The sequence below is a fragment of the Haliotis cracherodii genome, unplaced genomic scaffold (genome assembly GCF_022045235.1).
Source record: "Haliotis cracherodii isolate W230 unplaced genomic scaffold, xgHalCrac1.p SCAF_16, whole genome shotgun sequence".
Lineage (NCBI taxonomy): Eukaryota > Metazoa > Mollusca > Gastropoda > Lepetellida > Haliotidae > Haliotis > Haliotis cracherodii.
Genome location: NW_027266271.1, coordinates 16,450,001 through 16,477,490, shown reverse-complemented (window position 1 = coordinate 16,477,490; position 27,490 = coordinate 16,450,001). Strand labels below are relative to the sequence as shown.

General features: G+C 41.4%; 3 protein-coding genes across 5 annotated transcripts in view; all 3 read left to right on the top strand.

Annotated features, from left to right (window-relative positions):
- Nucleotides 1–1,208: 1,208 nt before the first annotated feature.
- Nucleotides 1,209–16,766, top strand: LOC139463421 (glycogenin-1-like). Its single transcript, XM_071244679.1, has 8 exons — nt 1,209–1,308; nt 2,318–2,464; nt 3,022–3,175; nt 4,079–4,241; nt 5,435–5,543; nt 7,391–7,574; nt 14,998–15,055; nt 16,358–16,766. The coding sequence occupies exons 1-8, from the start codon at nt 1,226–1,228 to the stop codon at nt 16,519–16,521; spliced, it is 1,062 nt and encodes a 353-aa protein (XP_071100780.1). The 5' UTR covers nt 1,209–1,225; the 3' UTR covers nt 16,522–16,766.
- A 5,365-nt stretch (nt 16,767–22,131) lies between these two features.
- On the top strand, nt 22,132–22,561 carry LOC139463595 (octapeptide-repeat protein T2-like). Its single transcript, XM_071244865.1, has 2 exons — nt 22,132–22,198; nt 22,302–22,561. The coding sequence occupies exons 1-2, from the start codon at nt 22,132–22,134 to the stop codon at nt 22,559–22,561; spliced, it is 327 nt and encodes a 108-aa protein (XP_071100966.1).
- Nucleotides 22,562–23,702: 1,141 nt separating this feature from the next.
- Nucleotides 23,703–27,490, top strand: part of LOC139463879 (chitin synthase chs-1-like) — a 47,275-nt gene continuing 43,487 nt past the window's right edge. For 2 of the 3 annotated variants that reach the window (XM_071245291.1, XM_071245289.1), the window contains exons 1-2: nt 23,703–23,917; nt 25,187–25,452. In XM_071245291.1, coding sequence (XP_071101392.1) covers nt 25,321–25,452 — 132 coding nt within the window. In that variant the 5' untranslated portion in view covers nt 23,703–23,917; nt 25,187–25,320. The remainder of the gene's footprint in view (nt 23,918–25,186; nt 25,453–27,490) is intronic. The other variant, XM_071245290.1, reaches the window with a different exon arrangement.

Genomic DNA, 27,490 nt, shown 5'->3' with positions numbered 1-27,490 from the left:
AAAGTCCTTGTACCCGACCGCTGTATGTCATTTACTATGCCATGTCTGGGCATAATGAGGAGTTTAGATCATGTATAAATATAACCACCCGAACTCGGAAAGTAAAACTGACCCTAACGATCAAAAGGGCTCCGATGGTCATGGGCGAGCCACAAGAATAATAGTTGGTATTTCCGATGACATCATACCTGCATATATAAATGCGGATATATCCTCGATTAAAGGGAAGATTCCGAATTCTACAATTAGCCACTGAAAGCAGGCAGCTTTAGTTGTCTTATACTACGGAAATCGTCCGCGAAATAAGATATTTTTTCGCTACATACTAGTACTAAGTTCACCTGTGAGTAAGCTGGGTTCTTCCAGACAGCTTACTCGAGACTCGAGCTCATAATAAGGACTGCCATTCGGGGAATCGGACGATGGGAACCTTCCGAATGGTGAACTCGACAGATTAGACCGGAGAGATAAAGGACGCGAAACATGACTCGCAGAGCAGGTTGACCATGCTATACAGATAAGACTTATGTCCTGTTTCACCTTTAACGTTCTTCTAGTTCATTGACGTAGTACCAGCTGGAACCACATGTTATACTTACTACAAACTTTCATCCATAGTAGGTGCGTTTGGATACGTGTTCTACATTTCTAGTTGTAGTGTGAGCAACATTTTAGTGAACAGTGAGGGCTAAATATCAGTTAACGGTGATGGCTATATATCAGTTAATAGTGTGACCTATATATCAGTTAACAGTGAGGGAAATATATCAGTAAACAATGAGGGCAATATATCACTTAACAGTGGGGAAATATATCAGTTAACAGGGTGGGCAATATATCAGTTAACAGTAGGGCAATGTATCAGTTAACAGTAGGGCAATGTATCACTTAACAGTGGGGAAATATGTCAGTTAACAGGGTGGGCAATATGTCAGTTGACAGTAGGGCAATATATCAGTTTACAGTAGGGCAGTATATCAGTGAACATTTTGGGGCAATATGTCAGTGAACAGTGTATATATCAGGTATATATAACTCATGGTGTCATTTGTATGTGAACCGCTGGACGATAAGTCACCAGATATGTGTTCGTATAACCCATGTCTTAGCTACCGATTGCCCAATACGATCAGTATGTATAGTTACACATCTTGAACATGGTTCTTATCTTCAGAACGTATCGCACAAACGCTTGACATTATTTTCTTCAGTCTTGAGTTCCAGGATGAACAAGCCAAAATACCGACAGTTATTCTTTATTTCATGTATTCTGGTCGTAGATCAAATTTGCTGTCTGAAAGCTGGGAGGTAGGTTGAATTAAATTTGGTGCTTGAGTGTCTACGGAAAGACTGTATCGCTGTAGGTAGGTTTGCCAAGGACTGTGATCTACTATATTAGAGAATGCTCCAATATTGTTTTCCTGGGTATTCTGTACCTTTGTTTGTACCGGCATATGTTATGCCTTGCCGGATTCAACGCTTGAATGTCCCATCTCCAATTAGGGCCCCCTTATGTATTGGGAATTGAATTTAAATTACTTTATCGAGCAGGCCTGTGAAGATTCGGGGTAGAATAGGTCTCCAGCAACCCATGCTTGCCGTAAAAAGATGACTTTGCTTGTCGTAAGAGGCGACTAACATCATCGGGTGGTCAGGCTCGCTGACTTGGTTGATGCATGTCATCGTTTCTCAACTGCGTGGATCGATGCCCATGATGTCAATCACTGGATTGTCTGGTCCAGACTCGATTATTTACAGACCGCCTTCATATAGCTGGAATATTGCTGAGTTCGGCATAAAAAAACAACAAACAAACAAACTTTATTGTGTAATATGAATATCTATCGTTTACATAGTTATAATGCATTGCTTTTATCGCAATTTAATATTGAAAAGCTTAACCTATTTCAAACGATGTGAAATTAAGCTGAACCTATTTCAAACGACGCGTAGACCCGTGAGGATCCGGGTAAGAACTGATCTTCAGCAACCCATGATTGTCGTAAGAGGCGACTAATCGGATCGGGTGGTCAGACTCGCTGGCTTGCTTGATGCATGTCATCGTATCCCAATTTCGTAGATCGATGCTCATGATGTCAATCAGTGGACTGTCTGGTCCAGTCTCAATTATTTACAGACTGCCTTCATAAAGATGGAATATTGCTGAGTGCGGCGTTAAACAACAAACCAACATCAAACGACGTGGAATTGGAATTTTTAAATACTCGGGTGCTGAATACGTCGGATGCTATAGTTTAATTTCTCTTTACCGCGTCGTTATTGTATTCAGAGCTCTCATGGTAAACTTTTCCTCCAGCTGTACTTCAAAGAATGCCTACGTTACCATGGCAGTGGATGACGTCACAGCTATTGGTGCCATGGTACTTCAACAATCTTTAAACAATACACAGACCAATAACTGCATTGTTGCCATGGTTACAGACACAGTATCTTGGTTGATAAGGTGAAGTAGCTATCGTTATATCCTTACAAAATGATTTTTTGTCTTTATTAACATGCTTGAGAGGTTCGTGACGTTTCAACAATATGGCAAACCTCATTTTAAATGTTCATCTGTCTACCTGGAAATAACTAAGTTGGATAGAACTGTCGGGCTACTGTTTGTCAAGTCTTCTTAAGAGGCGCAAATCTTGTGTGCTCGCTCACTCGTTCATGAGTGAGTGTGTTGGGTTTAACCCCGCTTTTAACAGTATTACAGTTATATCACGGCGTGTCAGCTTAATGTGGGAGGAAAGCCCGAAGTGATGCAGGTCTCGGACGTTTACCACTTCGGTGAAACCCACGAGCACGCGTATGATGCTGACAAACCTAGAAACATAATCGGGGCGAACCGGGATTCGAACCAACAATCATAGGTTTCTGGCGTGCCTAAGGGACGTTACTCTGCACAGAAATTCACGGCGCCTTAGACGACTGTGCCACCCGTTCCCCCCACTCGTTTATGAATTTATCAGTCATTCTATGGCGTATCACTTTAATAGTGTTATACTTCCTCAACAGAGATATGTTGGACGTCCGTTTTGATAAAGTCGTTGATATAAAGCCAGTCAAAGTGAGGAAAGGTGACCAGCCTCCTTCGCCACTGTTCGGCAAACTCCGGGCATGGTCGTTCAAAGAATACGACAAAATTGTCTACCTTCATTCTGACACTATTGTGAGTATTGAAATGTATTTGTATATATCGTGTTTATTCCAATCAGAATGCAGTATTTTAAAATGTCATGGTAGAATTATGTTTATTCCAATCAGAATAAACCCGAGGTTGGAATAAACAGAATTATACCATGACATATAAGAATTCTGTATTTTGATTGGAATAAACATAATTCTACCATGACATTTCAGAATCCCTCATTCTGATTGGAGGCTCGGTTTCATAGTGGACGGCGGTGTGGGTCGTTGCTCATAATATCAATCTCTGGATTGCCTGTTTCATATTTTATTATTTACATGCCGTCGTCATATAGCTGGGATATTGCCGATTGCGGCGTTAAACAACAAACCAACCAATGTAACAAATAACAATAGACGTGTTTATGTGACAGAGGGTAACGATAGGTTGCATTTAGAAGTATACTGTTCAGGATAAGCTAAGGGCCAACAGTCATCTTTAGTTACAGGCGTAGTCCTTAGCAAGTGTTGAGTAGTATGTTATATGAGTAGATAGATGTCTTGATATATGTTAATGCTTGACTTGTTTCTTTGACTATCTATGGATTCCTCCAGACATTTGTTGCACTCCAATCATTGCTCGTGATAAAAGATAGTTATATGAGAAATATAGGACAAATTTTAAACCATCTATATGTTAATATCAGAACAAACTTACTATGCTTTCATCCCAGATGTTGCTTTGGTGACCTTCAATCAGTTGGCATATGGATTTATTAATGCACTTTATGTAAATTCGCTGCTCTGATATGTGTGCACACCGAGTTTTACGTTTATATCTCCAAAAACAATATTAAAGTCAATTCTTAATCATATGATGCTTAATTCTAAATATAATCCGCCTGTTAGTACCTACATACGTGCAGTGTACATGTTCGTATTCCAGGTGTTGAGAAACGTGGACGAGTTGTTTCAGCACCCAGAGTTATCGGCCGTGCCGGAAGCTACTTGGACTGACCTCTTCAACTCTGGCGTCATGGTGATCAAGCCTTCCACTAAAACATTCAAGGCGCTTAAGAACATGGCCAAAGCAGAACAAAGTTACGATGGTAAATGTGCCATTGTTTTATTTAGGGTAGCAGTTTTACCCCTATGTCTATCAGTAATGGTTAAAGGGCCACAGCAGACAATAGGCGTGGCGTTTTCTGGAAAGTTTCGTTTTATGTCTGATCGAAATGTGGTCAAGGTTATAAGGCCCTTTACCGTGTGCTTAAGTTAACTTGGGAAAGGATATGAAAATTGCAACGCACAACCTATTCAGTCTAAACTTGACATTAAACTGTAATAAGATCAGATTTTATAAATGAATTGTTTGTTTCTTAACGTACACACGTGGTCTCATGGAAATAATCTACTGTCCATCTGTAGTTACCAGCGTGTCTCTTAAACTACAATGTGACACCATTTGAGCAATCAGACATTTTTATTACCATGTTTCTTTCAGCCCGCATTGAACGTATTATTTACCAACTAACTACGTCTTACTGCATGCGCCAGGTGGCACGTAAAGGGAATACAGATATAATAACTTTCTGTAGTCGATCATCCCCGAGTAATATTATCTTTTCTAATCGATCTTCCCAATGTTACTTTTAAATACGTTTGTAATTATTTCAAGACAAAGATGGAACGAGGGCCATTTATTTATCTAGAGATCATGAGATGATATATGGAGAACACTAGACAATATCTGAAGACCTTGAGGCTATGAGATAATATCTGGAGAACCACGAGATAATCCGGATACATGAGATCATATCTGGAGGTAACGAAAGGATACGCGAATAATGTGAGGTAATATCGGGAAGCTATTTAGTAATATCTGGAGGCCACGAGATAACACCTGGAGGCTATGAGATATTACATGGAGGCTAAAGGGTCATACCTGGAAGCTATGAGATAATACCTGGAGGCTAAAAGAACATACCCGGAGTCTATGAGTTACCAACGGAAGGCTATAAGAAATACCTAGAGTCTATAAGATTATATCTGGAGGCTATGACTGATACCTGGATACTATAAGCTAATGCGTGGAGGCCATGAAATTCTATCTGGAGGCTATGAGAATACCCAAAGGCTATGATCAGATAATTCCTGGAAGCTGTGATGTTATACTTTCCCCATATCTTCTCCACGCTTCCGTCACGCGTACACGAAGCATGGTATAAGAAACATTTATTTCCTATTTTGCCCAATATTAAATTCTCATATGCATACAAATCCACACGTCCACTGTTGTCAGACACGGATCAAGGCACGCTGAATATGTACTTCTCGGAATGGCATCGTCTGTCCTGTATTTACAACGCTGCAGGCGACTCCCCAGAGACAGCTGTTGGAGCCTACCATAGGTAACGGCGCAGTGCAACGTCTACGACAACAGTTAATGTAACGATGTGTGGTTGAAAAGTTCTGTGCCTAACTACGAGGGGTGCATAGTACACCCTTAACTGTGCGCATGTATTAAGTGCAATACCTTCCATGGTTACGACCCGTGAAGATCCGGGGTAGAATAGGTCTTCAGCAGCCCATGCTTGCCGTAAACGGCGACTATGCTTGTCGTAAAAAACGACTAACGGGATCGGGTGGTCAGGGTCGCAGACTTGGTTGATGCATGTCATCGATCCCAATTGCGTGGATCGATGTTCATGATGTCAATAACTGGACTGTCTGGTCCAGACTCGATTATTAACAGACTGCCTTCATATAGCTGAGTGCGGCGTAAAACAACAAACCAACCAACCAACCTTCCTTGCTTACAGACTGCAGTGGAATCAAATCCACAACCAAGCTGCAGGCATCAAGTGACTAGGTATAGTTTCTTGATGACAATGGACACCGTTGGTTACAGCACTGTCATCTAGTATCTCCAAATGAAAGAGTTAACTCCAACAGCTGTCCATGCCATCAACTTTAGTTGATGGTGGGAAGAGAACTCCTCGAAGATGATCCAACATCAGGAAGACCTTTAGCAGCCACCACTAAGGAAAATGTTGATAAAATTCACGATATGGTTATGAGTGAGTGAGTTTGGTTTAACGCCACTTTTAGCAGTATTCCAGTTATATCACGGCTTGTCAGTTTGATGGGGGAGGAAAAGCCTGAAGTGATGCAGGTGTTATTCATTTACCACTTTAATGAAACCCTTGAGCACATGATCGGTGCAGTCCTTCCTAGAATTATGATCCAGGCGAAACGGGATTTCGAAATCAGGATCATAGGTTTCCGGCGTGCCCAAGTGATATGGTTATAGGTGATCGACGTCTCACCTTACGTGAAATAGCCATTACAGAAGGCATGTCCGATGAGAGAGTTTAGAAGATTCTGGGGAATGAACTGGGAATGACACAGGTTTCAGGACGCTGGGTTCCGAAGCTTCTGACTCTTTGACTGATCAGAAACGTTCCAGCTTCATCATCTCCTAGCTGACTTTGATGAGCCAATTGTAACAAGGGAATTCGGAGAGTCTTGGGCTCTCCACTATCAGCCAGACTAAACACAACACAAAGCTGTGGAAGCATATGACATCTCTCTTCCTCCGAAGAAGACGGCAAAGTCTGTTCAATAAGCAGGAAAGGTGATGGCTTCGGTTTTCTGTGATTCCAAAGGAATCCTACTGGTAGACTGTCCCCCGAAAGGTCAGACCATTTATGACCAATATTACTCTAATCTGCTGAGGCAACTGCGTGAGAATATCAAGGCTGCACGTCGTGGAAGGTGTGTTGATCCGTCATTGTTGCAATGCGTGAGTCTGCTTCATGGAACATCCCCCGTATTCACCAGATTTGGCACCGTAAGATTTCCTCATCTTCAAAAACTTGGGATCCAGGCACTCCAACATCGTTGGCAGAAGTGTGGGTCTCGGAGGGGATTATGTTAAAACAATTAGCAGCCATCAACGCAGTCGATCACAGTTAGGCTCAGAACTTTTCTGTCACTCGTACTTAATGCAACATTAGATTTATTTATAAAGTGATCGCCATATTTCAACACTGGTCTAATTTTCAGCTTTGTGTTCACGGTGTGTTTCTGGTTCATTTGATTCGATTTAACTTCTATTCAATAAAACTGTTGAAGAATAGGGATAAGTTATCAAATATTTTGGCTACAAACTTAAAGCATGAATTATTATCTCTTATCAGTCCATTTGGATATAAACATCAAATATTGTATTAAAATGTAATGTGTACTATGTTAGATTCGGCCACAGAGTGAAGATTGTACGCTTCAACACTGACATGAAGCCATGGCTGGTGTCCTTCAACCTGGAGGCAGAACAGACCGAGATGTACGCTGGGGAGCTTGGCCTCATCCCCGTACCAAGGCCCTTCTATGAGAGATGGTGGCAGATGTTCATGGCATCAGTCAGACCTCATCTTGACGTAAGTAACCACAGACAAAGATGAGACTCAACACTGGCTTCAATCAGACCCACCATGACGTAAATAACCACAGACAACGATGAGACTCAACCCTGGCTTCAGTCAGACCCACCTTGACGTATGTAACCACAGACAAAGATGAGACTCAACCCCGGCTTCAGTCAGACCCACCTTGACGTAAGTAACCACAGGCCGAGATAAGATTCAACCCCGCCTTCAATCACACCCCACCTTGAGGTAAGTAACCACAGACAACGATGAGACTCAACCCCGGCTTCAATCAGATCTACCTTGACGTAAGTAACCACAGACAAAGATGAGACTCAGCCCTGGCTTCCGTCAGACCCACCTTGACGTAAGTAACCACAGACAAAGATGAGATTCAACCCTGGCTTCAGTCAGACCCACCTTGACGTATGTAACCACAGACAAAGATGAGACTCAACCCTGGCTTCAGTCAGACCCACCTTGACGTATGTAACCACAGGCCGAGATAAGATTCCACCCTCGGCTTCAGTCAGACCCGCCTTGACGTATGTAACCACAGGCCGAGATGAGACTCAACCCTGGCTTCAGTCAGACCCACCTTGACGTATGTAACCACAGACAAAGATGAGACTCAACCCTGGCTTCAACCAGACCCACCTTGACGTAAGTAACCACAGACAAAGATGAGAGTCAACACTGGTTTCAGTGAGAGATGTTCTGCTCTGTTTTCACATTTTATCTTCACTATATATAGTATAGTCCCAAGTATGATAATGTCGCAGTTGTAATATACATTTACAGAACAAATTTGTGGTTTACATGATACAAAAAGTTAATTAAGTATCCCCTAACGTCTGTACATATCGTATTTCTCCACACGTTGTCCGATTCCATAAGTTCTTTGTCTTTGTCCTTCTGTTTACGTTGGTGAAATTACATGGTAAAACTACCCCAGAGACGGGCAATGAGCGGCCTGGCATGCTCAGTGAATGACTATTTGTGCATATAGTTTATGAGACTCTCCCCTTTATCCAGTGACAGCCTCCACGACGTAAGTTACGTCGAGAACTGAATAAAAGCTTCGAAAAGTTGCTTTGGCCACAGTGAGACATAGAGGCTGGATAAGGGCTAAGATAAAAAGCTAACGTATGTGAGGTGAGGTGAGGTGAAATTGGGTTTAACGTCGCGTCCAAGATTATTGCCCTTATATAGCGACGTGCATGTACATGTGTGTGTTTGTGTGGCTGCTTGTACTTGTCCGGACTGCCGATTTATAGTGCTCGGCCACTGAGATACCATGCCGCAGTTTGACATGAATACCCCACTCAGACACAGTATACTGACTCAGAGCCGACCAGTCTTTGTTTTATCCCCTTAATGCCAAACGCCAGACAGGGTAACAAAAAGTACCATCTTTTAACGTCTTTTGGTAGGACGCGGCCGGGGATCGAACCCCGGATATTCCGCTCTCCTGGCGGACGCTGTACCACTAGATCACGGAGGCGGTGCTAACGTATGTAATTTAGTCTGACATATATCATCATACTTCGTAGATGAAAATGGATTTTAACCCAATTTTAATGCTTAGAAGTCATGTGTTCAGGTAGCACACAGGCCCGTAAGAGCGTATCTGAGACTCAGAGTGGAGTGGTGGTGTGTGTCTGGTGGTGAAGGTGGTGAAGGTGGTGGGGGAGTAAGTAAGCCCGAAATACATAATCAAAACTGAAAAGCATATTATCAAATCTAAAGTATATTGATTCTAAATTAGGTCTTTCACCCAAACTCTCAATGTATGTAGATGTTAACCAACGGGTGGAGGTTAGGTCGAATTATCCTTGTGACATTTGTTAATAAAAAACATCGGAGGGAAAATGCGACCCTGTCTCTCCCGTGCTCCTACTGGCTTTACAAAGTGACAGTGATATATAACTAATGGTATATCACTCGGACTGATTAGTTATGGGGGTATACCAGTGGCCCAGCAGAGAAGGGTTACAATAACCCGAGCATTGTTCATGGATAGTACAGTATGTTATTCAACAGGCCACTTTTTCCTTTATGTGAAGAGTAAAGAGCTGAAGACATACATTAGTCTCTCGTGTCCATCATGGAAACAAAAATATCTAAAATCATAAGTCTAAAATACTTAGCAAGTCTAGATTTATTCAGTTTCTCAGTTTAACAAATTTCAGGATTAACTGATCATGGTTATGTTGTAATATCCAAATAATTATCTATGGGCGTGCTGTCTGAACATGGAGATATTCAGGTCAGTGATGTATGTTCAGTATGCAAGTTGAGATCGTCTTAGCGCTGAGATAGCTTTGTGTAAATGAATATTCATACAACAAAGTAACATATTTAAATAATTTGTCATCTGGAACGGAGACACTGTTAAAAGCAAGTTGACTGTACGGTTATAGCATAATTATTACATACACAATGATATGACTACTAACACTTCGTTTGTCCAGGAATAAGCATAATTTTATGTTTTCTTAATGGTCCGCGGATAAGGAGTCATATTCGCCCATACAAATAAATGTGCATTGTCCTGAGCAGATGGCTGGAAACGCCCCGTCTACATATTTTACACGGGACTATAATGTGTGAGAATAAATATGGACCATATTGACATGAACAATACACTTGTTGAAATACACGTGTAATAGCTAGTTAAATTTTAGTATTTTATTATCGAATATGGACCATATTGACATGAACAATACACTTCTTGAAATACACATGTAATAGGTAGTTAAATTTTAGTATTGTATAATCAGATATGGACCATATTGACATGAACAATACACTTGTTGAAATACACATGTAATAGGTAGTTAAATTTTAGTATTTTATAATCGGATATGGACCATATTGACATGAACAATACACTTGTTGAAATACACATGTAATAGGTAGTTAAATTTTAGTATTTTATAATAGAATATGGACCATATTGACATGAACAATACACTTGTTGAAATACACATGTAATAGGTAGTTAAATTTTAGTATTTTATAATCGAATATGAACCATATTGACATGAACAATACACTTGTTGAAATACACATGTAATAGGTAGTTAAATTTTAGTATTTTATAATAGAATATGGACCATATTGACATGAACAATACACTTGTTGAAATACACATGTAATAGGTAGTTAAATTTTAGTATTTTATAATCAGATATGTACCATGTTGACATGAACAATACACTTGTTGAAATACACATGTAATAGGTAGTTAACTTTTAGTATTTTATAATCGAATATGAACCATATTGACATGAACAATACACTTGTTGAAATAGACATGTAATAGCTATTTAGATTTCAGTATTTTATAATCGGATATGGACCATATTGACATGAACAGTACACTTGTTGAAATAGACATGTAATTGGTAGTTAAATTTTAGTATTTTATAATCGGATATGGACCATATTGACATGAACAATACACTTGTTAAAATACACATGTAATAGGTAGTTAAATTTTAGTATTGTATAATCAGATATGAACCATATTGACATGAACAATACACTTGTGGAAATACACATGTAATAGCTAGTTAAATTTTAGTATTTTATCATCGAATATGGATCACATTGACATGAACAATACACTTGTTGAAATACACATGTAATAGGTAGTTAAATTTTAGTATTTTATAATCGGATATGAACCACATTGACATGAACAATACACTTGTTAAAATACACATGTAATAGGTAGTTAAATTTTAGTATTGTATAATCAGATATGAACCATATTGACATGAACAATACACTTGTTGAAATACACATGTAATAGGTAGTTAAATTTTAGTATTTTATAATCGGATATGGACCATATTGACATGAACAATACACTTGTTGAAATACACATGTAATAGGTAGTTAAATTGTAGTATTTTATAATCAGATATGAACCATATTGACATGAACAATACACTTGTTAAAAGACACATGTAATAGCTAGTTTGATCTTAGTATTTTATAATCAGATATAAACCATATTGACATGAACAATACACTTGTTGAAATACACATGTAATAGGTAGTTAAATTTTAGTATTTTATAATCGAATATGGACCATATTGACATGAACAATACACTTGTTGAAATACACATGTAATAGGTAGTTAAATTTTAGTATTTTATAATCGGATATGGACCATATTGACATGAACAATACACTTGTTGAAATACACATGTAATAGATAGTTAAATTGTAGTATTTTATAATCAGATATGAACCATATTGACATGAACAATACACTTGTTGAAATACACATGTAATAGGTAGTTAAATTTACTTGTTGACCTCTACTCCCTAGCCTTCCCCAACGTCTATTTTTGATCCTGAGTAACTGATTAGAGACAGTGAGGGGACATATTTGGGTCGTGGCAGCTGTGCAATTGCTATTGTTAGCCTACTGTATACGTAATTCACTTAACCAAACCGTCAGTAAGTACGCACAGAAGAATATGAGTCAGCGAGAACTATTTCTCATGGTGAAATGGTGTAGCCATGCAATAACAATATTCTCCCAACCCGTAATGTAATAATAGTCCCTCTACATTTGAATAGTTATATATGTGGCCCTACAAGTTTACATTCAGCAGCACTCAATACACCTTTACCAGTTGCCGCATACAAAAGATTACCAATCCAGATGTTTATACGTTATCGTTAATCGATCTTATTGTATCACTGCGTTTATGTGTATCGTTAAGTCTCAGTGAGATGCTCATACCGCGGGTAGTTCCTCATGACCAGCCACGTGTGATGGAGACAAACGGTTGCTTCATCCGTGATCATGGTCTCCAGTTTCAGAGACGTGGAATCCAGGAAGTAGCCTCAACCTTTTTGTTGATGTCAGCCAATCAAAGGCCAGTATTTGGTTGTCTGTCGGGATAATGGCATGTCGAATGAATGACGTACATCATGGCCCACTTATAATCTTTGATTGACAGGGCCCCGCATGACAAGTCCAGTGTTATTAGTTGGCGTGACCTTTTCCACAACTATTGCTACATTCGGCACTACTCGCCCCTTTCCGTAACCTGCAAGAAGGCTTGTCCCGGAATAACACGAGTTGGTCACGAATGCTATTGCTACCGTCTTATACAAAGTTTAAGACCGTGAAGTAGTCCTGCACCAGGACTGTGGAATATATTTTTTTATGAAAACGTATACAAAAGCAAGTCTAGCCAACTCTAGCTAGCTCTTATCCACATGAAATCAGCAGAGGGAAATTTTTTATTATTTTTTTAGAGTTAAGAAGTGTATTGTGTAATATAAGATTTCATAGACTAAATATTAGTCTAGCCGTGATGATCCGAGGTAGAATAGGTCTTCAGCAACCCATGTTTGCCGTAAAAGGTGACCATGCTTGTCGTAAGAGGCGACTAATGGGATCGGGTGGTCAGGCTCGCTGACTTGGTTGATGCATGTCATCAATCTCAATTGCGTGGATCGAAGCTCATGATGTCAGTCACTAGATTGTCTGGTCAAGTTCGATTATTTCTGACCACTGTCATATAGGTGGAATATTGCTGAACAATAAACAATAAACAACAAACAAACAAACCGTCTTATAACTGTGAGAGAGTGAGGTATGTTTAACGCCGCTTTGAACAGTATTCCAGTTATATCACGGCGTGTCGGCTTGATGTGGGATGAAAGCCCGAAGTGATGCAGACGTTAACCACTTTAGTGAAACCCACGAGCACGGGTATGGCGCCGATATACCTAGAAACAATGGGGCGAACCGCAATTCGAACCCACGATCATAGGTTTCTGGCGTGTCCAAGGGACGCAACTCCGCAAAGCAAATTCCGGCGTCTTAGACCCCGTCTTGTAACAATATGATAATAACAATACTGTTTTGTAGAATGTATGTGATATTGTCATTATTGTTTTATAGTATTTACATTTTATTAGCTGAAAAAAAGTGTGTTATAAAGAGTATTTTAAAGATTGGTAATGAATAACACTTGACGTATTCTTTTATTCCCGGGCATTTTATTCCCACTGACCGCAGTCAACATGTCAACTGACAAGTACATGACATCATGCCAATGACGATGTAGGTCCGTTATAGACCCATACAATTAGCTACTCTCATAGTTGATGAATCAATCAACAAAATGTAATGACCATATGACTTGCTCTCCGTTACTTCTACGATTTGTTCTTTCAAAACAGCAGGTATAAAGATCGGAATTTACAGTTCTAAATGTAATTAAACTATGCCTCTATCCATTACGCAATCGGGGGCACGGGTGGCCCAGTCGTCTAAGGCGCCGCGATTCGCTGTGCAGAGTTGTGTCCCTTGGGCACGCCAGAAACCTATGATTGTGGGTTCGAATCCCGGTTCGCCCCGATTATGTTTCTAGGTTTGTCAGCACCATACCCATGCTCGTGGGTTTCACCGAAGTGGTAAACGTCTGAGACCTGCACCACTTCGGGCTTTCCTCCCACATTAAGCTGACACGCCGCGATATAACTGGAATACTGTTAAAAGCGGGGTTAAACCCAACTCACTCACTCACTCATTACCCAATCTGCAAGCTTAACAATATACCCATGCTGTCGCTCATCAGTTACCCTCTATGAAACAATTATGATGACGTCATGCTTTTGTTCATGCAGTTCATTCTAATCCGGGAAATCACTGGCCTTTCTAAGACTGCATTTAGAACAAATAAAACGGACAAAACTGTAGGTCATTATGCAAAATTATAGATAAATTATATATCAACCATAACATGAATTAAATTAGTGAATGAGTGATTGAGTGAGTATTTTGTGCCGCTTTTAGAAATATCACAGCGGGGGGCACCAGAAATTGGCTTCACACATGATTTAAGTCAGAGAAATCACTAGATTCTGTTGATTCCCAAAATAGAATGAACAGATTTTCATGATTTCTTTCTACGCATTGCTGATGTTAGACGCTAGAGTGTGTGAGTGAGTGAGTGAGTTTGACCTTACGCCGCTTTTAGCAATACTCCAGCAATATCACAGCGTGGGACACAAGAAATGGGCTCCTCGCATTGTACCCATGTCGGGATTCGAACCCGGGTCTTCGGCTTGACGAGCGAACGCTTTGACCACTAGGCTACCCGACCGCCCCGTTAGACTGTAGAAGAAATCATTTCCAGCTCCTTCCGGTTTGAGAAAATGCCTCGGTTATATTACTGACGAAGTAAAAACTCTTAAGTGTTGAGAAGAAATAATGCCATACAAGCACGCTTTACTACTTTCCGGATTGTTTATCTTTGGCAATCCCCACCACCTCTGGTCCTGTCTGTGCTGACTAGAGTGTTGATTGTCGGTGAGGTCTGCTTGAACAAGCACGTGATGTTTGTGAAACCATATACGTTTATATTCAACATGCACATGACATATTTTTTCAGAATATTCTACAGAATCACAACATGGCGATTGTTCAGGATGGGCCGCGGATTTTTTTAGGTAAGTGTTTCCGACAAACCGGTAAGGGTCAAATACAAAATAACGGACCGGGTGTTGTTGACTTTGTTGATTACGTATCACTGAAGCCCGACGTCGTGGATCCTGGCGTACAATATCGATCAGTTGATGGTCTGGTTCAGACTCAATTATTTACAGGCCGCCCTTCTACAGCTTGAATAGTGCTGCGTGTGGCGTCATACACCAAACAAACAAACAAACAAACAAACAAACAAACGAGCAAAATCATCAAACTCGTTTAGGTGGGCCAATCCGAATATGAGTACCGTTGTCAGGAAAGCCTGTTTACGTAGTCGTGGCATAAAAGGGAGTTAGTGAGTATGCACGCCCATTTTAGCAATATTTCAGCAATATTACGGCGGGGGACGCCAGAAATGGGCTTCACACATTGTACATATCAATTGCTTGGATCTATGCTCATGGTGTCAATCACTGGATTGTCTGGTCCGGACTGGATTTAAAGACCGCCGTCATATAGCTGGAATATTGCCGAGTGCGGCGTTAAACAACAAACAACAACAACTAGAAGACCCCTATCACTGCAGTCATGGTTCATGTTTTTTATCGTATTTATGGTCTTATGAATGCATCGTGCTTTGTAATCCCCGGCCGCGTCATACCAAAAGACGTTAAACGATGGTACTTGTTGTTACCCTGTCTGGCGTTCGGCATAGGGGCTAAAACAAGGACTGGTCGGCTCGGAGTATACTGTGTCTGAGTGGGGTATTCATGTTAAACTGCGGCATGGTATCTCGATCAGTGGGCTAGCAGTATAAATCAGCATCAGTCCAGACTAGTACAAGCAGCCACACACACACACACACAAACACACACACACAAACACACACACACAAACACACACACACACAAACACACACACAAACACACACAAACACACACACGTGCATGCACGTCGCTATATAAGGGCAATAGTTTTGAACGCGACGTAAAACCCCAAATTCACCTCACCTCGTGCTTTGTAATTTAGTTTGGACAGTGTGAGGTTTGTCCTTCGGTGTTTTGTTCACTGCCTCAATCATATCCTTTAAACGTCTATCTATGTTTTTAAGAATTGCATCATTTCGGTATTTTCTCCCACATGAAAATGACACGCCATGAGATAATTGTAAAACTGTTTACTTCAGATTTGGATCAAACTCACACATCTCTTACAAGAGCTGAGCCTTGTTGTCTCAGATGCCTACACTTATTTTGATTGAATGGCTTTCTCAGTCCCGATCCTAAGTCTTTCATGTTCAGTTATGATGTATTTTTTATTTGTAGGTGATCCCTACACCGGACTTCATGTTCGGGCGAACTTCTTCGTCCTGAACAACAGGTCGTACCCAAAGTTCCGCAATGTCAAGGGGAAGGCGACCAACAACCAGTACTGTACCCAGTTAGACGTCTTCCTCTTGGACCAAAGCGCTCTCGATGTCCGAGGATAGTCGCAATAAATTTGTATTTCGTTTCGTACACAAGGCTCAAATTCATGTATATAGTCAACATCTCGGTAGCCACGCAGAATTACGACTTCGTCAGCTTCGACTTCCGTTCGTTCGTTCGTTCGTTCACAGTTTCAAACACGTCCAATTCTTTGTATTACTTTAGTATAGGGAAAGTATAGGTATGTCTGACCACACTGAGTAGTATTGCGATGTGTATTCGTCAAAAAGAATCCTTATATCTTAACACAAAATGTTACTCCCAAAGAATCGAGAATAAATGTTCTTGTGGCCTCGTATCTCCTAAGCTCATTGGTGTTGAATGTACTGCTTCTCGTGTGTGCCTGTCCTCACCCCACAAGATGAACTGTGGGGTGACCACAGGAAACATCCAGGACATAGTAATCTCAAGTAATCTGTGGCAAAAGATATACACAAAGTGTGGTAACTACAAGGGGGTATCAGTTTTGAGCCGACATAACTGTGACATTAGTGTTCATCTGTGATTGTTCAGACATCTTTCACAGTTTGAAGTGGTTCAGTGATAAAATCAGACTTGCTGATGATTTGGCTTCGATTCTGAGGTACCTTACTCCTTCGCATTAAAATTGATAAAACAGTATAGAGCAATCATCGCATGTGAGTGAGTGAGTGAGTGAGTTGGGTTTTAACGCCGCTTTTAACACTATTCCAGTTATATCACGGCGTGCCAGCTTAATGTGGGAGGAAAGCCCGAAGTGATGCAGGTCTCAGACGTTTACCACTTCGGTGAAACCCACGAGCACGGGTATGGTGCTGACAAACCTAGAAACATAATCGGGGCGAACCGGGATTCGAACCCACAATCCTAGGTTTCTGGCGTGCCCAAGGGACGCAACTCTGCACAGCGAATCGCGGCGCCTTAGACGACTGGGCCACCCGTGCCCCCGTTCGCAAAGAGAAACAGATCAGGGACGAGATGGGCACAGTTTTTACCCATTAGGTTACCAACTAGCTGTCTGAATAATCAAAACCAGATTTGACAAAGATATTGTGAAGCATGTTTGAGCATGGAGAGATAACAATTTCATATATTGTCTTTTTAAATATATATGTCGGTGTATGGCGCCTCACCTTGCATTACGCAGTAGATTCACGACGGGAGACCTAGAAGGGATTCACGAAGTGCCTTCACTCGGATAACAAGAGACTTAAATTTTCCATACGTCAGCTTTACCGTTATGTAGCGCAATATTCTAACAATTCCAGCCTTTGGTGTCTACATTTCACAACTCTTTCTACGAAGATTTCAAAGAGCGCCGTCATACGACTCTTGCTCAAACGTTTTTGATCAAGGTCACAACATTCAAAACCCCAGCAACGTTTTCAAAAGGTTTGACGGGAGACATGTATGATCCCGTGTGTTTTAAGGCTAACAATTGCCTTTCCTTTAAATGTGTTTGCAACCGGTGTCAGCGGTGGGGCAGGATACGCTCACTTTTTCGCAAAAGCCTGTATTATCTCTATTTGATAGTGATTCCTAAACACATGCTCATGGTATAGTCGGAATCGTGCAATGGATTTCTAATGATTAAGGAAATGTTTTTGTCCCATTTACAAATACGCGCGTATAAATTACATACTGCATACGTGCATGTTATAATCTCACCAACACGTTTATAATATCACCAACGTTTCGAGGAGAAGCTATTTGTTTAGAGACTTCGTGGATTGTTGCTCACAATATCAATAACTGGGTTGTCTCGATGGGCGCAGACTGTATTGGCCCAGACTCGTTTATTAATAGGCCGCCATCATACAGCTTGAATACGACTTAGGGAAGAGTACAACTACCCCACATTTCAATACCACAGTAGAGTTGAGTTCCATGGTCGTTGTTATTTTAAATACTGATGTCAATCAAATGAATTTATTTACAAAACATATTTTAGGTGTTTGCAGTCGTCGTGATACAGTGTGTACAAGTTTCGCACGAGAAGAAATAATTGCATGTTCACTTATTGGTCGACATTTCATTTATCCAGACAGTTCATATGTCATTTATAAGTGAGAGTTTCATACGAGAGGAAACTATACCAGATCTGACAAAGGCTGTTGAGAAACCCATTTCATATTTTTAAATAAATTTTCTTGTTGATAGGCAGGATATTATTTTTTGTAAGTGTTCGTATCATGTGCACATTAGACAGACACTCTAGTATGTTTGCCATCACCGACCACTGAGTGAATACAGTTTGTCCCGCAGGCCAGAAGGGAGACATTCACACAATGGGCAGTCACCATACAATGCACATGAGGTTGACCTTATGTACTCACTGTGTTTATCCCTTTAAACCGTTGTGGGTTTGTTTCCCTTCTGTTTCGCAGCCGATCAATAGGCCATATGTGGCATTTGGTAATATTGCGTGGTCGAATGACATAGGGGTTGAATATGTGAATACATTTCCGAAGTTAGAAGGATAGAAAAAAGGAATGTGTATGTGGCAGTACGTGTGTGAGAACGAAGAGGGAGGGAGTATTTGCGTGTCTGTCTCTCTCTGTCTCCCTCTCTTAGATAGGGGGGATGGGGGGGGGGTGGGGGGGGGGGGGAGGCGGTCGGGTAGCCTAGTGGTTAAAGCGTTCGCTCGTCACGCTGAAGACCCGGGTTCGATTCCCGACATGGGTTCAATGTGTGAAGCCCATTTCTGGTGTAAGACCATACTCACTCACTCGGAGAGAGGGAGACAGACACGGTGGCAAATAGGACACCGTGAAATGTGTGTCAGTGAGGAGGGGAAAGAGACATAGAGAAAGTAATTTTCCAACCAGAAGAAATCGTCTTGTCATGTAAGTCATATATCATAACCAATATATCTTGATCTCCCTCCATGCATTACAATACATAGAAGACTGGAAGGGACATCGTCGCATTGTCGCGTTTGGTTAATTTTGACGATTTGTGCTTTTTTGAAAGCGAGACAACGCGACAATGTCCCTTCTAGTATTCCATACAAAACACGCCCCAAGGTGGTTTATATATGTATATGATTCATAACGTTAAGTGTTGCTGTAAATGTAAGAATCAACCAAGCATCAATCATTCCAAGACATGCTCGTTCACCAAAGGCTCAAAGTATGCTTGGATCAATCAACCACTTAGTCATGTCACAAAGTAAATATGCCATCGATCATTAATTTGTGAAACCCTACTTTTATTTTTATATTATTATGTACAGATTAAAATAACACATGCAGCAAAGAGGGTTTGTGTGATCCTGGCACAGTCAGGCTGGTTAGGCTCATCATCAGATCAGTGCCCTTGCCCTCTCTACACGCAGCCCAGACAGCGAATGGAACTTCTCCCAGGAAGCGCTGCCTAGTCAACCCAACACAGAACCTTTCGGAGAATGTGAAGACGCCCCAACACTGCAGCCTTCAGCATTACCCAGTTTGTCAGAAGGGCTGTATTCCTGGCAGCAAACCCGGGTACTTTCCCAATGTCTGTCAACAGATTGGGAGGTACCAAACCTAAGGCACAGAGAACAATGGGGAGTCGGACAACTTGGTACTTGGGATGCAAGCGTGACATGTCGAAAGCGAGGTCCGCATATTTGCCATTTTTTCTAAAGACATTTCAAATTTTTTTTAGTTTAAATCATTTGTATCGAATGAATTAGATATACAGTAACCATATATTTATGCAGCGAGTATGACATTGTGTTGACTAACTACATGGTCCCGTTCTTAAATTACCAGCTCCTGGGCCCTGTTGTGGCAATTCAGTATTAGAGTATAGGAGTAGGAGATCGCTAAGATCGCTTTGAGGAACGGGGCCTTGGTTGTCACTGTTTCCCCCAGTGTATAAGCAGTGACAGGTAGAAATCAAGTTGAATTTCCCCCTGGCCTTAGTAACTCACAAACCCTGTTTCCTATTGGTCTCAGTAACGCCTACACTGTTTCCTAATGGTATCATTAACACGCAAACCCTGTTTCCTATTGGTCTCAATAACGCCTACACTGTTTCCTATTGGTATCAGTAACACGCAAACCCTGTTTCCTATTGGTCTCAGTAACGCCTACACTGTTTCCTATTGGTATCATTAAAACGCAAACCCTGTTTCCTATTGGTCTCAATAACGCCTACACTGTTTCCTATTGGTATCAGTAACACGCAAACCCTGTTTCCTAGTTGTCTCAGTAACGCTTAGACCCTGCTTCATACTGGCCCGAATAACTATTAAGCCCTGTTTCATACTGACCCCAACAACGCTTAAACCCTGTTTTCTATTGGCCCCCAAAACGCTTAAACCCTGTTTCATACTGGCACCAGTAACAATAAAGCCCTGTTACACACTGGCCCTAATAACGCTTAAACCATGTTTCATACTGTCCTCAATGACGTTTAAACCCTGTTTCATACTGGCATCAGCAACACTAAAACCCTGTTTCACACTGGCCTCAGCAACGCGTAAACCCTGTGTCATACTGACCTCAATAACGCTTAAACTCTGTTTCATATGGGCCTCACAAACGCTTAAACCATGTTTCATACTGGCCTCAGCAACGCGTAAACCCTGTATCATACTGGCCCCAATAACGCTTAAACTCTGTTTCATGCTGACCTCACAAACGCTTAAACCATGTTTCATACTGGCCTCAATAATGCTTAAACCCTGTGTCATACTGGCCCCAATAACGCTTAAACTCTCTTTCATACTGGCCTCACAATCGTTTAAACCATGTTTCATACTGGCTTCAGCAACACTTAAACCCTGTTTCATACTGGCCTCAATAACGCTTAAACACTGTTTCATACTGGCCTCAATAACGCTTAAACCCTGTTTCATGCTGGCCTCAATAACGCTTAAACTCTGTTTCATACAGGCCTCACAATCGTTTAAACCATGTTTCATACTGGCCTCAGTAACGCTTAGACCCTGCTTTATACTGGCATTAGTAACACTAAAACCCTGCTTCATACTGTTCTCAATGACGCTTAAACCCTGTTTCATACTGGCCCCAATAATGCTTAAACCCTGTTTCATACTGGCCTCAATAACGCTTTCACTCTGTTTCATACGGGCCTCACAATCTTTTAAACCATGTTTGATCCTGGCCTCAGTGACGCACCATCCATGATTCATACCAGCCGCAGTATCGCTTAAACCCTGATTCATACTGCCCCAAGGAACGTAGTTTACAGCGGTTGTGAATGTTATCATCTGATCAGTAACGTCATCTCAAACTTGTTCCCTAAAATATAGCATTCCATCTGCCTGCACAACTTCTACGTTATGAATACACCGTGACTATCATGTTACATTTAAATTGGTTTACCCTTAAGAAATACGCATTTCTTCTTTCCGCGCTAGTTAGCTTCAAAACAACTTCTTGGAGCAGGTCAATCTGTTCGTCACATTCCTTGAGACATCCACTGTCTGAAACAGGTAATCAGAGTCTATTGTTGGAGAGCTGGGGCTGAAGCCCGTCACCGCAACTTCCTGGTAGAGCAGGTGATCACGAGCCTCAGTCCACAGCATGCATAGCTTCTAGTAGTCGGTCACTATAGAGGAACAGTAACCCAACACCTTCACATTCAGGGTGTATATACTTAGGCTACGCATTGTTGACAGGATGGGGAGAGGAAGGGGGCGGGAGAGGAAGAGGGTGGGAGAGGCGTGGAGAGGAGGGGAGAAAGAGGGCGAGATTATTTAGGTGTCATACGTTACTAATGCATCAGTTCTTAAAACAGCTGTTTGATATAAGTACAAAAGATGTTTACTGAGACTAGGTGTTTGTGTCAGGAGAGGAAGAGGAAGGGGAGAGACAGAGGGAGCAAGGAGGAGAAGCAAAGGGAGGGAGTGGCAGAGGGAGGGGGAGGCAGGGGGAGGGAGAGGGAGAATTGGAGAAAGAGGAAGAAAGGCTGAGGAGAAAGAGGGAGGGAGAGGAAGAAGGGCACAGGAGAAAGTGGGAGAGGAAGAGGGGCACAGGAGAAAGAGGGGGAGAGGAAAGGGGCATAGGAGAAAGTGGGCGAGGTATAGGGACACAGGAAAAGGTGGGCTAGGAAGAGGGGCTCAGGAGAAAGTGGGAGGAAGAAGAGCAGAGCAGAAATGATGGAGGAAGAGGGGCAGAGGAGAAAGAGGGGGAAGAAGAGGGGCAGAGGAGAAAGTGGGCTAGGAGAGGGGCTTAGGAGAAAGTGGGCGAGGAAGAGGGGCAGAGGAGAAAGAGGGAGGAAGGGGGGTAGAGGAGAAAGAGGGAGGAAGAGGGACAGAGGAGAAAGTGGGCGAGGAAGAGGGGCAGGGGAGAAAGAGGAGGAAGAGGGGCAGAGGAGAAAGAGGGAGAAGGGGATACAAAACATATTATAACACGTATACAGGTAACACCAAGCCAAGATGCTTCTGAAAAAGGAATTCACAATGATACAATAGTTAGGAGATATTTAAAACACATATGTAATATAATATGATTATACAATATCCTATACATATAATATAAAGTTGTATAACGATAGTTAGTGCATAAAATGATCCACGATATGGCGTTAAAATTAGAAGTAAACGCTAATTCTTAAGAAGATAAATATTCAGTTTTATATTACACCACTAAAGAGTACTTTGAACTTGTTTAAGGGGTGTCAGGTAAACTATTTTCGAGCACGCTACTAGCATTTTAAAGAGTTGCACACACGACAGCTTCAGGGAATGTCGTATACAAAGTATTCCTATACCTAATATCATTACAATACCCATACGCTGCGTGTGACACCACTCCCTTGAAGAAAGTATGGCATGTCAGCGTCTTTGTTACTCATTGTCATTTAAACCTTCTTAACGGATTTGAACTTCAACATCAACGAATATAGGCCCCCTGTTCCTGAACGTGTACGGTTGAGCAATGATTAAAACCTGCCTTTCGGGGACGTGTTATAAAGAGTCTATCCGTGATACCCGTTGTGCATCATATCGAGAAGATATATGATAAAACCTTCCAGCATGCATGTACAGATCGTCCTTGCAAGATTGTCTAATGCAGTAGAATTCTCGTACAGCTGCTAATACGTATTACGTTCATAATGGCTATTGGTGACCAGTGTTTGTATCAGTGTCGTTATTTTTAAGATTCCTTGGCACTTTTATGTGAGACAGTAGATTCTTCTCAGGAATCACACACCTGGATCAAAAGCTGGCTATCATCTTCCAACCAGGTACATTGTTCCGGAGAGACTTAATGCTGTCAAGCTTCGCTGCACCAACATTGTCGTCTGCTGGGGGCGTCACGTGACTTGGGATCGTCTGCTCACATTTCGTATGTGCATAATCCGTCAGCGGGTTGTGATGGGTTAGTGTATATTTCTCGTGTGGTCTAACTAGGGAGCTCTTGTGCTTATCGACAAAGGTGGCCGATGTTGTTCTAAAAGGTGGTAAGTGATCATCATGATCAATTTCTTTTTAAATTTTTGTCATTCATGTACTGTCGTATTGGTTAAAAAACCGTGCTAGAATATTGGCAAGAATGGTTATATCTCAAAACATTTACACTTGGTTGAAACAACACATAATGTTTGCCCATTGTCGAAATGGAAGGGCCCGTGAGCATAGCTTCAAAACATATTTTACAAATATGATATCATACACGGATTTCGTAACATATAGAGAAGCAAAGCCTCGTGCCTCTTGATATCAAATAGACCCGTGAAGATCCGGGGTAGAATAGGTCTTCAACAACCCATGTTTGCCGTAAAAGGAGACTATGCTTGTCGTAAGAGGCCACTAACGGGATCGGGTGGTCAGACTAGCTGACGTGGTTGATGCATGTCATCGTATCCCAATTGCGATGCTCATAATGTAAACTACTGGATTGTCTGGTCCAGACTCGATTATTTACAGACCGCCGCTACATAGCTGGAATAGTGCGGAGTGCGGCGTCAAACAACAAACAAAAAGAAACAAATGATATCAAATATATCAACACGAATCTTTAAAGGTATACAACTTGTCTCGACGAATGTTGATATATTTGCTATCAAACGACACGAGAGTGAGATTGTATTTATTACCAATATCATTCCTTCACATTCTCCATTTTAAAAACAGTAATAACCAGTGTCTCGAATGTAAAAGGGACATCAAACCAGTTTCAGTAGCGGAGATAGTGAGTGAGTATGGTTTTACGCCGCTTTTAGCAATAGTCCAGCAATATCACGGCGGGGGACACCAGAAATGGGCTTCACACATTGTACCCATGTCGGAATCGGCATGACGAGCGAACGCGTTAATCACTAGGCTACCCGACCGCCCCTCACTGGCAGATCTAGAGAGTGATGTGACGTCTTGGTAATCGATAACGTCAATATGGTTCATTGATCTCACACAAGCCATTGCTCCTGTTGAAACCAGTTTTTGATGACAATTTTTTTGGTTAAAATGAGCTTTTTTATAACGTCATATTTATCTCATCATATACACCCAGATTCTTAGATGTACGTGACAATTTAAATAATCAATTTTAGTTGTACGTGATTATGTGTACCGTCATGTACAGCGTATTTGTATGTAATGGCATGTGCGTACGTTTTCTTCAATTCTGTTCTGGACAGCTTTTCACAGCAGTGATTCAAAATATATGTGTACTTCTCGATGCAAGGATATATTTGAGTTTTTTTGTCAAAAAATAATTTTGATCTTTGCAGAACGGACTATGGGAATATAAGTACTTCACTTCAACAATAGCCAACTGACTTACAGCAGGATATGATACACAGTGTAGAGGTTTAACTTTCCTGTGAAGGATTAAAGCTGGTGTGGATTAAAGGATACAGCCCCCATGATGCCTGCCCGCAGTAGTATACGATGGAAGGACGAGACGTCCGTCAGTGACCTGACCCAGCTGAGCAGGCTTACAGAAGACACTGTTTTGAAGGTTCTGAAGGAGAGATACGAGGATGACAAGATATACGTAAGACGCTTTCCATTGATCCACCTCAATTGTAATTATATATCTAGCCATCGATAGTTGTAATATGTGGTACAAGACTGTTAATGCATTTTGTTCTCATTTAAACTGTCGGAAAAGAAAGTATACACACGTGTTTGATTGTGGTTAAATATGAAACAAAGATAATGGTTATCCGATGGACATGCATCTCATAGGCTATCATATTTGTGTTTTGGGCCTGGCATTTGCAGTATTTAGGGGAACTGTCAGCCTAGTAACGTTTTGATAACGTCTGTAATTTATGTTTTGGTCAAATCCATGTGTATACTTTCTTTTGCCCGGTAGTATATCTACTGCAAGTATTCCCTGAGAGATTTTATTTAAATATCTTTGCTGTACCTGAGTCCCGTGATCGGCGTCTTCATGACCCGGTGGGAATTGCAGGTTGGAATTGATCCCAGCGACCTATGGTGATCGTTAGATGCGACTTAATGGTTCGGGTGTCAGGCTCCATGGTTAGGTTAATTGCGTGTCATCGTACTGCTGGTGTGCGTTGTTGTTCATGATATCAATCACTGGATTGTCTAGTCTAGACTCGATTATGTACAGATTGCCGTCTTATAGGTTGAATATTCCTCAGTGCGGTGTTAACCAACAACAAACCAAACCTCTTGGGAGTCGGATGTTTCAATGTTACGTAGGTACGGAATCCGTTCTCATATGAGTCGACGAAATTGGTTCACAGGTTGTCTCAACTTCAGATTAGAATGAAAAATTAAAACTCTTTGATTGTGTGACAGTATGGCATGACAGTATCACACCACCAACTACTGGTTGTGTTAGGTTGTTGATTGATTGATTGATTGAGTGAGTTGGGGTTTAACGCCGCTTTTAACAGTATTCCAGTTATATCACGGCGTGTCAGCTTAATGTGGGAGGAAAGCCCCAAGTGATGCAGGTCTCAGACGTTTACCACTTCGGTGATACCCACGAGCACGGGTATGGTGCTGACAAACCTAGAAACATAATCGGGGCGAACCGGGGTTCGAACCCACAATCATAGGTTTCTGGCGTGACCAAGGGACGCAACTCTGCACAGCGAATCGCGGCGCCTTAGACGACTGGGCCACCCGTGCCCTGCAGGTTGTTGATTGAATGCATTACAGGACGCAGTGACGTCACTCTAGCGTTACGGACCAGGGTGCCGTTGCATAAAGCAATCTTAGCGCTAATGTGGTCGTAACCCCCATACCTTAACATAGGCTTTAGACAGTCGCACGCTAAAGTTTGTTTTGTACAACGGCACCCTGGTCGTACCTTCACTGAATTAACATTTCACGTCAAATCGACAAAGCGTCAGTAAAAAAAAAACTTCTAGGCAAAGACAAATATTTGCTGTAATAACCATATGAAGATAATGCATATAAGTTATGCACATTTTATATGTTAACGCCATTCATAAAAATGAAACGGCACAACCATGTACGTGATTTATTTGGCAATATACCAGAGACTGTCACGTTCTCGTTATCGTATTACAAATATATGATCCCTGCTATCCGGAAGATGAACTGGGATCGTATCAGGCATTCAGAAAAAGTCACCTTTCAACTTCCTGGTACAGAGCCGAGAACGAGATGGCAGGCGTATAATGTCAGCACATTGTGCTTCTGGAATACAGAACATCCACCCCAGTACTCCGTATCCTAAAGACGTTATTCAGCGATGTATGTTTGACGTATAATGGACCTGCTATTAATTCAGGCACGGTGTCGTGGACGGGCTGATTATGTTACAACAATATGTAATCTGTTAAAGCATATGTCACGATACAGTCATTAAAGAAGGATAATAGTTTTATCCTTCAAACATAAATCCTTGAAATAAAGATCCATGTTTTGAGTGTGATTATTTCTTAGGGTAATTCGAATTGAATAAATAAGATTGAAACCATTTGAATGAGCTCAGTAAAAGTATCACAAAGAGTAAAACCATCCAATGAAAATTTACCTTATATCGCGAAGGGAGTTGTGAGAACATCTTAGCTGTTTAGTAAATA

Excerpts from the sequence above, each read along its gene's own strand:
- LOC139463421 (XM_071244679.1), top strand. The coding sequence starts at position 1,226 with ATGAACAAGCCAAAATACCGACAGTTATTCTTTATTTCATGTATTCTG. Across the intron at positions 1,309-2,317 it reads TGCTGTCTGAAAGCTGGGAG|CTGTACTTCAAAGAATGCCT; the intron begins GTAGGTTGAATT and ends CTTTTCCTCCAG. Across the intron at positions 15,056-16,357 it reads TGGGCCGCGGATTTTTTTAG|GTGATCCCTACACCGGACTT; the intron begins GTAAGTGTTTCC and ends TTTTATTTGTAG.
- LOC139463595 (XM_071244865.1), top strand. The coding sequence starts at position 22,132 with ATGGGGAGAGGAAGGGGGCGGGAGAGGAAGAGGGTGGGAGAGGCGTGG. Across the intron at positions 22,199-22,301 it reads GAGAGGAGGGGAGAAAGAGG|GAGAGGAAGAGGAAGGGGAG; the intron begins GCGAGATTATTT and ends TGTTTGTGTCAG.